This window comes from Phoxinus phoxinus (genome assembly GCF_949152265.1).
Source record: "Phoxinus phoxinus genome assembly, chromosome: 24".
Classification (NCBI taxonomy): domain Eukaryota; kingdom Metazoa; phylum Chordata; class Actinopteri; order Cypriniformes; family Leuciscidae; genus Phoxinus; species Phoxinus phoxinus.
In genome coordinates this window covers 9,161,017-9,174,233 of record NC_136899.1, presented here as the reverse complement: position 1 = coordinate 9,174,233, position 13,217 = coordinate 9,161,017, and the positions used below count along the sequence as shown (strand labels likewise).

At 35.7% G+C, this 13,217-nt stretch overlaps 2 protein-coding genes across 6 annotated transcripts in view; one reads left to right on the top strand and one right to left on the bottom strand.

The window, feature by feature from the left end:
• crhb (corticotropin releasing hormone b) overlaps positions 1–2,183 on the bottom strand; it is a 26,724-nt gene extending 24,541 nt beyond the window's left edge. For both annotated transcript variants that reach the window (XM_079601562.1, XM_079601563.1), the window contains exon 1: positions 1,713–2,183. The gene's annotated coding sequence lies outside the window, so the exon portion shown is untranslated. The remainder of the gene's footprint in view (positions 1–1,712) is intronic.
• pcyt1ba (phosphate cytidylyltransferase 1B, choline a) lies at positions 968–13,217 on the top strand. Of its 4 annotated transcripts, none has more exons than XM_079601554.1 (10): positions 968–1,653; positions 4,903–5,026; positions 5,148–5,356; positions 7,474–7,573; positions 9,276–9,392; positions 9,511–9,662; positions 9,735–9,813; positions 9,893–10,020; positions 10,519–10,707; positions 11,071–13,217. In XM_079601554.1, the coding sequence occupies exons 3-10, from the start codon at positions 5,318–5,320 to the stop codon at positions 11,281–11,283; spliced, it is 1,017 nt and encodes a 338-aa protein (XP_079457680.1). In that variant the 5' UTR covers positions 968–1,653; positions 4,903–5,026; positions 5,148–5,317; the 3' UTR covers positions 11,284–13,217. The 4 variants fall into 4 exon arrangements, with proteins under 4 accessions (XP_079457680.1, XP_079457679.1, XP_079457677.1 ...); XM_079601553.1 differs by having other exon boundaries at positions 9,893–10,035; positions 11,074–13,217; XM_079601551.1 differs by having other exon boundaries at positions 9,893–10,035.

The window sequence follows — 13,217 nt, the reverse complement described above, 5'->3', positions numbered from 1 at the left end:
GCTTATACCGTGGTCATTTGCCAAGTTAACAACAAGTTAAAGCTGTTGATGTTGCAGTGCAATATTTGACTGGATGGGTGAAAAAAATCTGGGTTATTTTCGTCATCTTCATTTATATAGCGCTTTTAACAATGTAGATTGTTTCAAAGCAGCTTTGCAGTGATAAACGGATAATTTAAGATAACGGATTGTTTTGGCTTTATAGCGGTTCTTGAATAAAGATATTTTCCAGCTAAAGTTAGTTTTGATTGATTCACTTCCGTCACTTTCGTCAGTTACAACTCGTTAGGTCTATTCTGGCCACTTTAAATGACACCGACAGGTATAACAACGTAGGGTGATAATTTGTTAATTTGATCATTTATTTGAATTAATTATTGAGAAGAGAGAGAGAGAGAGAGAGAGAGAGAGAGAGAGAGAGAGAGAGAGAGAGAGAGAGAGAGAGAGAGAGAGAGAGAGAGAGAGAGAGAGAGAGAGAGAGAGAGATGTGTGTGAATTACCTCCGTCTTCAGCATTTTCCTACAAATAGAAATAGACCCCTTTCACAGACTGATGACGCATTTTAACAGTCATCAACATCATAAATACGGCAAGGTTTTTATATTTTCATTTTTTTTTTTTTAATGTAGGCTATATCCATAAACACTATACTTTGTATTATATTACCTTTGCATCAAAACCCCCCTAAAAAAAACCTAGTTAACACTGCTGTGGGAGCGATGGTCAAATTTACATCTTTCTCTCTTCTATAACAACCATTATAATCAATCACTCTCAATTTGTTTCCTCTTTTTTGTAAGTTTTAAAAACACTATTGTGGATTTTTTTCTTTTGCTATTTGACCAAATGGGAACACAAACAATATATTTGATGTAGTCTCTCATTCACCGCTACAGAAGTTGACCCAAGTATGACGACTACCGCTTCCGAGAAACCCGGAAATGTGAAAAGGGTCCATAATGAACCTACGTTTATGCAAACGTAACAACAACAATGTTACCCCTCATTACTGAAAAATATAATGTAGCGATTCAGTAGCAAAGGTTTTTTTATTACTAAAAGTCACTGGCTGCGTTAATAAAAAGCTTCTGCTCCATCATCGTTTTTATGTGTGCATAGTGCAGACTGTGTACAAACAATCTCCGATTAGAACGGTGATTTACTGACTGGAACTACCTGCGCATTGAACATTTTTATTTTAAACTGTTTTTAATTTATGAAGTACTATCAGGGGGAATTATTTTTTTTTACTCATTAGCCTAAGTTACTAATATTTCACTGGGGCTCGCCCGTGCCTGGTGCCCCTGGGGCCTGTATTTTTTTTACAGTCTATGCTGGTGCCTCAGTAAAAAAGGGTTTTAGGGACGAGTAATTTGTTCGTGAGTCGTTATCGGACTAACGTTAGGCTAAGTTACACAGGGCAGGTGCATGTTTTCCCGTGCTGTTAGCGAGGAAAGCCGCTGAAAGTGGTAAACAGAGAAAACAGGAAACAGAGACCTGCCTCGTGCCAAAATTATGTAAATGCAAGTTATGCGCACTGCACTTGTTAAGTGAATTCGAGAAATTATGTTTAAATAGTTCTGCGTGCCATGAACGCATCAGGCACTCGGCACAACCTCCTTATTTCCACTCTACAACCCACTACCACCAGAGGTGAGTGATATTTCCATAAAAATGGCTCGTTAAAAAGTTGTTGTAATTGAGCTACTTACGTTTAAGATACCGTCAATATCGGCAGTTGCTTCGACTCTTTGCTGCTCCGACGAACACAGTTCCAAACAAAACTACAACAGAAGAGACCGTTGCGCCTCTCCGAACAACACTGCGTCAAAATTCGCATACTATCCGTAAGTTACTAAATAAATAAATAGTATTCGACATTAGTCGAACTATTAGTGTCACAAATCGTAGTATGTTGTGATAAGCATTTCAAAGATAATCATCCCGGATGATCTTTTTACCGTTAGAATCCGAAGTGCAGATCCATGAATTGCACACGCTAACAAACGCTAGCCAACGGCTAACAAATTAGATTTTTTTTTTTTTTTTGGCTTTTAATATGAATTTGATAGCCTTACTGTTGTCTATAAGCTAGTGTGCTCCAAAATAATGCCAAAATTCGCATTTAGAAGATAGGTATTCAAAACTTAGTCTCTCACTTCAATAATTTGGATGACATCACTCTGCACACTTTGAGCGAATCGGTTTTGTGAATGATTCAATGCACCATCACTCCGCCACCTACTGGCAGAACGATGTCTAGCCATTGCCAGCAACCAATGGTCTCTACGATCAACCTACCGTAGTCATGATGCTTTTGTGAAACGCAGGCTACGCAGCCCAGACCGACAGTCAGTCTGGAGGAGCTTGCAAAAAAAAAAAAAGACAAGTGATACAAACAATGAGAAGTTTGTCTAAATAGCTAATCGAATTCTAGCATAGTAACTCATTGATTATTAAAAAATATCTTCATACTTATGTTCATGCTTATGAATAAATAATGATTTTCTTTTCTCCAGTGAACTATTCTTTTAAAACTAATATGAAATGTTTTAGCATGAAATGTTCCTAAGGTGTGTCTTGCATGAATGTACTCATTTAGCAAGGATGCTACAGTGGATGCTGATTAACATTTAAATTGATTAGGAAGTAAATAAGCATGCATTTCCCTTGCAGTGTATTATTTTGCATGTCTGTGAAAATGAAAAATTAATTAGTTTGTTTGCAAGGCCAGAATGAAATTAATGTCACTTAAAAAGAAGTTACTTAGGCAGATTACGTCAAACAATTCTCAGGGGAATCTCAGTATTCAAGAGAGATAAAAGAACATCCTTAACCTTGAATCAGCACACTTATATCACATTGCAATTGTCTCAAAAAGGAAGTGTTTTTTTTTTGCCAGACCCTCTCAACGCCTTGGAGGGAAGAGTCTCTTCTCTTTGTCAAGGATCTTCCTGTTTATTCTCTATTTGATTATGACACAGACCGATAACCTTTTTGAGCTGGAGCGCAGCTGCTTCACAAGCCGTGAGAGTTGAATCTATTAGCTACGGCCCGACCGATGGAAGTGTTATTCACAGTACTGTTGCCCTCTGAGTCTCTGGGGATACAGCAGTCAAAAGTACATACATACCCCCAGTCTAAGAGGAAAATGAGACTCTGTCTTCATGCTGATGAGGAGAGGAGCTCACAGAAAACACATAAGAGGATATCGAATCTCTCGCCAGCTCTCCTGGACCACACAGGGGGTGGTTCTTCAAAGCACTTCTGTTCTGTCCTGTGACTGAAATAATGACCTACTGAATGAGTAGACCGAATGAAAGCAACACTGGCACTCAATGGAGAGATGCACACAGGACATGTTCAGGGAAAAGGCTGTCAGAGGAAAAGTTTGTGCTGAATGGAGCTACTGTTATTCTCTTGATCCTGTTTATCATGAAACATTGTCAACTAATTTTAAGAAACTGAATGATCAGTTTTGTTGGATGAAAGCTGTATGGGAAAATGTGAACAAATACTGAATGTCCGATTTCCAACCCTTGTTTTATGCGGTAGCATCTTGTAACTATTTTAAATAACCACTTTGTGCCATGTTCAAACCATAGATTGTAAAAAGAAAATTGAAACAATGGTGCCACCAAGTGGATAACAACTGAACAGTTCTCAAAATGTTTTCTGAACTGGAAATAAATCCCAGTGAAAAACAAAACATAATACCAGTATTTTGCGGGTTTATTAGATATGCTGTCTGGCCAAAAAAAAAAAAAAAAAGTCGCTTTTTGGATTAGGCAAATGCTTAAGATTCTATGATTGGATCATTATTGATTATTATGTTTCTAGCATGTTATATGTTTGGAAATTTATGAAGACACATCATGGCCATATTCCAGGATGACAATGTCAAGATTCATCAGGCTCAAATTGTGAAAGAATGGTTGGGAAGGAGCATGAAGATTAGAATCATTTTCACACATGAAGTGCTAGAGGAAACTTTACAGAGTGCTTGACTCTTGCATCGTCAATACAAGATCTTGACCAAAAATTTATGCAACTCTTGATGGAAATGACATCACAACATTGCATAAATGTTTGGTCAAAATCTTGTATTGATGATGCAAGAGTCAAGCACTCTGTAAAGTTTCCTCTAGCACTTCATGTATGAAAATTATTCTTCATGCTCGTGTGTGTGTGTGTGTGTGTGTGTGTGTGTGTGTGTGTGTGTGTGTGTGTGTGTGTGTGTGTGTGTGTGTGTGTGTGTGTGTGTGATGTATAGTATGTAATCTATTAAATCCCCATTTTATGAAAAAAAAATTAAACATTAAATTAAAGCAATTTAATAAATAAACAAAAATAGCACAGAACGGTAATAAGCTTTAATAGATGACTGTTCAATCATTGTATATTAATTAGATTACCATAAATATATTTATATTACAATAAATATTATAATAAACTATATTATTAGGTTATTATCTATAATCATCAATCATTTAATTGTTTTATATATTTTTCCTGTTTTTGAAAAAATAATTGCGAATCTGCATATAAAAATATGATCAAATTCAAGTAGTAAATGTTTTCCGAACTACACAAAATGTATAAAAAAATTCAGCTAAGGTCTTTGTTTTGCATGGCTTAAAATGGTTAAACCTATGATTGAAACTATGTTAGCAAACTTAATTTAATGCTATGTTAGAGTAAAGCAAACAAAATCGTTCTAATAAATATAAAATATCTTTATTTTTAAATCTAAAATATAACTGCATGGTTGTTTTTAATGGTATGAAAAGAAAAATGACTACAAATTGCTACAAATGCCTTACACTTAAGGGCTGATAAATGGGGATCAGATGAGAAATCTATGTTACTATCCCAACTTAACTGTATTGTTGTCTCTTTCAGCAAGCCTTTGTGATCCACCACAATGAGGAAGCAAGATGAAGAGCACTCAGAGATACTCAGCAGTGGGTTCACAGTGATGGTGCTATAGCCAGCTCAGCCAATCACACTCTCGTATGTAAATTAGGTAGGAGGGCATGTTTGCTGATTGGTCCTCCCCACACTTGCCACTGCCCTCATCAACAGACTCTCTTCCTTGTTGTTGTTGTGCCATCATAGAGGTCCTGTGTGTGTGTGTGTGTGCGCAGGGAGGGGCTGAGAGGAAGAGAAGAGCGAGTGGGCGGGATCTAGACACAGGCTGGAGAGTAGAGCATCCCTGACCGAGGCTCGGCTAACGGCTAGAAAAGCGCCTCCAGACTGATGCTGAGTCAGGTACAGGTGGAGTCACATCCTGTTTGGCTTGGACCCTCCAGAAATCATGGAGGAGCTGGAACATACCTGTCCACTGCCACGAACGGTGAGATATATGCGTTTTGTTGTCGTCGAGGGCATCCGTGAAACGTTGAAAGGAGGCTGGATCACTTTTTCTTTGTTTTCATCTGCCCTTTTTATTGTCCTGCTGTCTGGGTGACGCTGAGCTTGTGAAACTGCAGTTAAAGTGAGGTGTTTTGTACTGACTGTGTGTGTGTTTGTGCTAATGCCATGTCATAATGCTGCTATCAGCTCTTTTAATCCTTTGCATCTAGCAGATGTTGTTTTTTTTAGTGAGAGTGCCAACACTTTGGTTGGATGCTGCAGGGCTAATGTTACAGACACCATCCAGATGGCATTTATCTGCAGGTTGCCCTTTTGTGATGTTGCTCCTCCTCTTCACCTTGTATAGAATTCTGGGAAAGGTACCCAGCATCCTTCGAAGCACCGTCTCCGTTGCTATGGGAATGAATCATGCATTGCTCCATGGAGATCTTTCCTCCATATCACTCCTACATTGCATATCTTCATTGTAAAATGTAAATGCATATGTACCAGCTGTTTCCTGTTGACCGGCAGGAAGAAGCTCTCACTGGGGATTTCCTGAAAGGACAGATGGTCACCATTGTCCCAAAGGTCCTAAAAGTTAATGGAAGGTTAAAACAGAAAATATTCTTTAACATTTCTGTAATGTGTTTGCCTAGTATTTATTTAAGCAGCATCTGCTGGCTCCGCCCACATTTATGGAAACAGATCGGGGCTAGTTGTCACACTAGAAGGTTGGCATTAGGATAATATCTCTGTAACTACAAAGTTTTAAGTCAAAGGCCTATAGACTATAAACTTGATATCTCTTGATTTCATAAATAAAAACAATTCTGTAGCAAAGGTTTTGTATTGGATTTCAACACCAAGGTCAAAATGGTCTTAAATTAGAATAATGCAAATTTTTTTTTAGAAATGTACTGTTGAGAAATAAACAAGTGAACTCCAAAAAACGCAATTTAATGGTTTGATATTTTTCTTTTTCATTTTGTTGTTTTTAATGATGTTTATTTTACTCTTTAAATGAAGCAAAATCCCAAATAGAAAACATTATATTTGAAATTATTATATATATTATTAAAGATTATATTATAAAAACATTAAATAATTGATGTATAATATAATATATAAAATACAATATAATGTAAGACTTGAAGTGGATGATGTTTTTATTAGGCAGAACCCCATTGTCTAACAATATATTTTATGTAATATATCAAAATATAAAATGAATTATAATATAATATTATTAATATAATACAGACTTGAAGTGGTCAATGTTTTTATTAAACAAAAACCCAATAAATATAACATTTGTTTCAAAAGATCAAATTCAAATCTGTCTTAAATTAGAATACTTTAAAAAAAAGTTTTAAATAAAATATTTTTAAATAAATATTAAATAGTTTGCTAGATGTTGGGTAAAAAAGTGAGCAAAATAAAACAATTTGATATTTTTGTATGTTACGTTTTATTTAATTTTTTTCATGAATTATTCAGTAAATATTATATATGCATATGCTCCAGCTATTAATATAATACAGACTTGAAGTGGACAATGTTTTTAACACGATAATATTTCATATTTTTTAAATTCCATTTTCATTTCATTTTTAGCCAATATTCAATATAACTAACCCCATTCTTCCCCACATTTAAACTGAAAGATGCCAAAAAATGAAGTGTATCCCTGCTGCCTTGCTATACATTGAAATGCCATGTGTTGTCACAGTCTCTGCAGACCTTTTGTTCTCTGTTTATGCAATAAGCCTCTAGGAGGTTTGAATAGATTGAAATATCTGTCTGTGTCTATCTCCCCCACTCTGTGCTGCTGTGGACGAATGATTTGTCTTTAGTCAACGATATCAGAGAAGCCTCTACTGGACAAATCAATATTCTGCGTTACACTGTTACACAGATTGTCTTGAAATCAATACGTCAGATAATAACCTGTATTAGTACAAAAAGAGAAACATTTTTGAGAAGATTAAATAGGATGTCAAGTCAGCAGGATCTAGGCTTGTTTAACCTAAACAGTATTTTATTTGGTAAGCTACAATGTCCATATATTTCTCATAATTTCTCTCAAATCAATATGTTCTTCATTCTTCTCTTCAGACTCTTATAGAGCCAGCCTTATTTACCCCCGAGACGAGTTGTAAGTGTCGGGCGCCACATGAGAAGCTGACTGTAGAGCAAGCTCGACTCGGAACGCCCGGTCAGTCTGTAATTTCTCTCTTCACACTTTATTTATCATTACAAAACGATACACACTAGTTAAAAAAAATGCTTTTGTAATATGTCCTGTTATGCTATAACCTAAGAAAATGAATATGCTTATGTTATGAAGTAGTAACTGGTGTAACACACTCAGAAATATGCTATCTCAAGCTCTTAAATAGTAACTAAAACTTAACTTTATTAAAGTGCATAACTTCATCCATTATATCTTGATTTATTGTATAATTGCAAGAATATTAACGGTGAAACCTAAGCTATATGTATGTATATATATATATACACAAACATGCATACATGCATACACACACATATATGTATGTATGTATGTACAGTATATATATATATATGTATATGAATGCATAATTATTGACACAATCCAAAGACAAGTAAGGCTTTAAGTCTAAGACCTGTGGTAGTTGATTTACTAAAAAGTGACAAAAAAATTGATAAATGTGTAAGTGTACACACACATGCAAAAAAAACATTTAAAAGTTATTTTCTGGAAAAGAACAAGTTTACTTTTATATTTTGGACCCTTTTCACTAATCCTATCAAACATTGATATGTTAAGCTACTTAAACTGATCCCATATCAGTGGCAGAGGAAAATGCAGTGCTTGTAGAATAGCCCACCACTGGGATCAGACATAGCGAGACTAGATTCAGGGATTCCCTGTTCATTGTGTGACCCAGATTCTCACAGTCACAAAGCTCACACACACCACAGTTCTGCTGGGCAGTGATAACTGAGCTCGGCTACAGTGAAGAAGAGACCAAAGGAGAAGGGGTGAAAGGTTGTGGATGCCCTTAAGGACTATTTTAACTAAGTTTGTGGAAGGTAAAACTGAGGAAAAAGTTGAACATGACCATCTTAAAGGCGGTTATTACCGTTCAAACTTTGGGGTCAATAATTTAAAAAAAATTATTTTATTAAGTCTTTTATGCTCACTAAGGCTACATTTATTTGATCAAAATTACAGTAAACATAGTAACAATGTAAATAACTGTTTTCTATTTAAATATATTTTATTTCAATTCCTGTGATGGCAAAGCTGAATTTTCAGCATCATTACTCCAGTCTTTAGTGTCACATGATCCTTCAGAAATCATTCTAATATGCTGATTTGCTGCTCAAAAACATTTCTTATTATTATCAGTTGAAAAAGTTTATGCTGCTTAATATTTTTTTCAGGATACTTTGATGAATTCAAAGTTCAGAATAACAGCATTTATTTGAGAAATAAATATTTTGTAACATTCTTGCCCCCGGTTTCACAGACAAGGCTTAAGCCTAGTCCCAGACTAAGATGCATATTTGAGCTGTTTTAACTGAAAGCAACTTGCACTTATCTTAAAATATGTCATTGTTTTGTCTCAATATGCACACCAGTAAGGTTTTTTCTAAGGCACGTTTATAAAAGCCACTTAAACGCCCTAATTGAACTGAGGCCTAATCCTGGCTTAATCTAAGCCATGTCTGTGAAACCGGGCCTAAATGTCTTTACTGGTACTTATCATCAGTTTAATGCATCCTTGCTGAATAAGTATTTATTTCTTTAAAAAATAAATAAACTTGGTGACCCAAAACTTCTGAACGTTAATGTATAAACCAATTTTGTTGTGTATGTTCAGGAAATTTTGTAATAATTTCTAAACGTGTCTTGAATTTCCCATTCTCAGTGGACCGGCCGGTGCGAATCTATGCAGATGGCATCTTCGATCTTTTTCATTCTGGACACGCTCGCGCCCTGATGCAGGCTAAGAATCTGTTCCCAAACGCCTACCTTATAGTTGGAGGTACAGACACACTTAATTTACTGATCCAGTATTCTGTAGGAGATGTTGAATTAAGAATCATGTGGTCCTAAACTGATGAAATATGTATCTGTGTGTGTTTGTGTGTGTGTATGTTAAGTATGCAGTGATGAACTCACTCACAAGTTCAAGGGTTTCACCGTAATGACAGAAGACGAGCGGTACGAGGCGTTGAGACACTGCCGCTACGTCGATGAGATTTTGCGTGATGCGCCCTGGACTCTTACCCCAGATTTTTTAGAAAAACACAAGGTTAGTCAAATCTTAAGCACAGTACCGTACCCATAATTCCCTGTGATTAACCCTCTGGTTCCTATTCTCTAGATTGACTTTGTGGCACATGATGACATCCCATACTCCTCTGCTGGATCTGAGGACGTGTACAAGCATATTAAGGAGGCAGGTAAAGAAAAGCATTCGTCACTTGAGAGCATGTGTATGTTTGTGCTTCAGACCAGGTCTAACATGTGTGAGTGTCTCAGGTATGTTTGTGCCCACTAAAAGGACCGAAGGGATCTCAACGTCCGACCTGATCACCCGGATAGTGAGAGACTATGACGTGTACGCTAGACGCAACTTGCAGAGGGGCTACACCGCTAAAGAACTGAATGTCAGTTATATTAATGTAAGAAAGTGAACTTAATGTATTTAAATGTTGAATCCAATTTCAGTTTATTTTAATAAATAAAACATTAATTTCAGAAATAAATGAATCAACATATTTTTCTTAACCATTTTTTAGAGAAACATTTTTTTAGGGTCAAATCACAGCATGTTACAACCTGAACTAAAATATATATATATCTAAATACATTTTAATTCATAAATAAATTTAAACATGATCATCATAGAGGGATGTATTTGGGTCACTATACTGAAAATATAAATATAGTGAGAATATGAATGTTTAAATAGTTTTGAAAAAAAAAAGATACAAAAATAGACCAAAAACATTTCATTACACAGTGTTGCATAATTTGGTCCATAATTAAAATCAATAAAACGTTCTCATTGAAAATAAAAATTTTCTTTGAAGTACGAAACATTACAAAAGTAAAGTGTGTTTTGAATGCCATTGCTGAACTGACGCTGAACTGTTTCTGGACAGGAAAAAAAGTACCGTCTGCAGAATCAGGTGGACAAGATGAAAGAGAAAGTGCGGACGGTGGAGGAGAAGTCCAAGCACTTTGTATATAGAGTGGAAGAGAAGAGCCATGATCTTATCCAGAAGTGGGAGGAGAAATCACGAGAGTTCATCGGGAACTTCCTGGAGCTATTTGGCCCAGATGGGACATGGGTAAGCAAATATGTATTTATTTGTGTGTATATATATATATATATACACACACTTTACCGTTCAAAAGGGGTCAGTAAAAATGTGAAATGGTTTTGAATGAAGACTCTTGTGCTCACACGGGGATCATTTATTTAATCAAAAATATAGTAAAAACTGAAATGCTATTTAAATGTAAAAGAACTGCTTTCTATTTTATTATATTTAAAATGCTGATTTTTCAGCATCATTACTCCAGTCTTCAGTGTCACATGATCCTTCAGAAATCATTCTAACTAATTTCTTTAATAAAAAATAAAAAAACCTGCTGACCCTAAACTTTTGAATGGTGTATATGTATATAGTATGACCTTTTCATTTTTCCAGAAGCAGATGTTTCAGGATCGTAGTGGACGAATGATCCAGGCGTTATCTCCGCGCGGTTCGCCCAGCAACAGCCCACCAAGGGAATTTTCCCCATCCCGCTCCCCGTCACCCCCCTCCCGCTGGGCCATGCCCAGAACCTCACCGCCCTCGTCCCCGAAGGGTGCTTCAGCCTCCATCAGCAGCATGAGCGAGGGAGACGAGGATGAGAAGTGAAAAGTGGCCCATCACACACAGAATAGACTGCACTTTACCCATTCACACGTCACACACATAACACACACTGGCAGCAATGACAGGTCAACTACCCTCATGAGAAAATTTTAAAGTACTGTACACAGCGCAGGGTTGTTGAAGTCCTGTTTAGTTGTGCTGGTATTACAGCAAAAAAAGCCATTGCAGCCCTGAACAGATCCTGAGAGGAGATTTAGTAAACAGAGGGGGGGGGGATTCACTGAATAAATTGTGGCCACATTTGAACAGGACGTGTGAGGGTTTCGCACCCAAATCCCTAAACATGAATGCAAATCAACAGGGATATCAGTATAACATTTGTTTGGATGATATTAGAATTTATTGGATATTTAATTGTGTGTTTTTAAATTGAAATTACCTTTGTCATTGTCTAACACACACTTAAATTTCATATTTAATGCAATCATAATTTAATAACTTGATCTTGAGCAAATCTCAAAATAAATGTCTATTTGTCATACTGTACATTATAATGTTAGTTTAGTTTTTTATTTAGACAAAATATAGTATAGAAATAAAACATACAAAATTAAGTATAGAGTTAGTATCAGCTATCAGCTATAACAAGAAAACATTGTTATTTGCTTATTTTAAGTTTACTTTAATTAGGTTAATGACAAGAGTAGTGGCCAAAAAAAGTGCGGTTGGTGAAATAGACTGACACTGAGCAAAAGTGCCACAACTTTAGTGAATTCGCCCCAAATGTTTAAAAGGATGAGGACTGATTCTGTCGTCTATTGCTCAGGACTGCCCTACTGTAACATACTGTAAATACACCAATCCCTGTTCCTTGTTTTCAAGAAAAATGTCTGATCCACCTCATGAATATGTATCAGTGCACCAATGAGGAGGCCGCTAGCATTCACTAAATTGTCTGTGCATGAATGTGTTTAATTCTCATTAACAGTCATTAACTTGTGTTACTGCAGCTTTTACCACAAAATAAAGCAATTTCTTTGCACATGTTGTGGTACGATCAAGAATTGTCTTAAGAATAATACAGCCAAAAGGTCTAGTAGCTTTTAGATAAATGGTAATAAAATGAAAAAAAAAAAAATCATGAAAATGAGGGATATCACATTAATCTGTGCAGCTCAATTTACATGTAATTCCTCCCGTCTTGTCTAGTTATGCCATTATATGTATGCAAGAGCCACGTCAATTTACATAATCTGTACTTTGTAAAAAAAAAAGTCTTTATTTGGTTTGTATATGTTTTCTTTTACATTAAAACTAGCATAAAATGTAAATAATAAACTGAGAACAACAATTGCCAGCTACGAGATTCATTACAAATTCAAGTACACAAAATGAATGATAGTACTGGAAGATCTCTTTATTGTTCTTCTTTTATACAAGTACTTCAGATGGAATGTCAATAGATCAATATCTTCATCGTGATGATTTATGTGTGAATGTCAGCCTCACACAAAATCATCTAACACATTTTGTATTTTGTTTCAAACAGCATTTATCTAAAAGGAGTGTTTTACTTGAAAAGAACAATAAAACAAGCTAAAAACAACAATAGTCACACAAAAATGTCCATTATGCAGATACAAGATGGTTGTATGTCAACACTAGAATATCATCTAAGATATTTCATTGTAGGTAAATGTTTTTCCTAATGTGTTGTGCATGAACAGACCTTACGCATGCATAAACGAGAGTATACTAGCAAAATCAAAGACTTTGAGCTTGACGACGACAAGGCTTGGTTTCACAGGAAAATGCTTGCATACTTCAGTCTGCTCTTCTGAACGCTCTGAATTCAAGGCATCAAAGTGCATTCTTTATTAACTTAAACATAAAAACTAACAAATCATTTTAAAAACATATTTAAATAAATACTGAAATCTACGCTTCAATAACGAGAAAATATAAGGTACTGTATG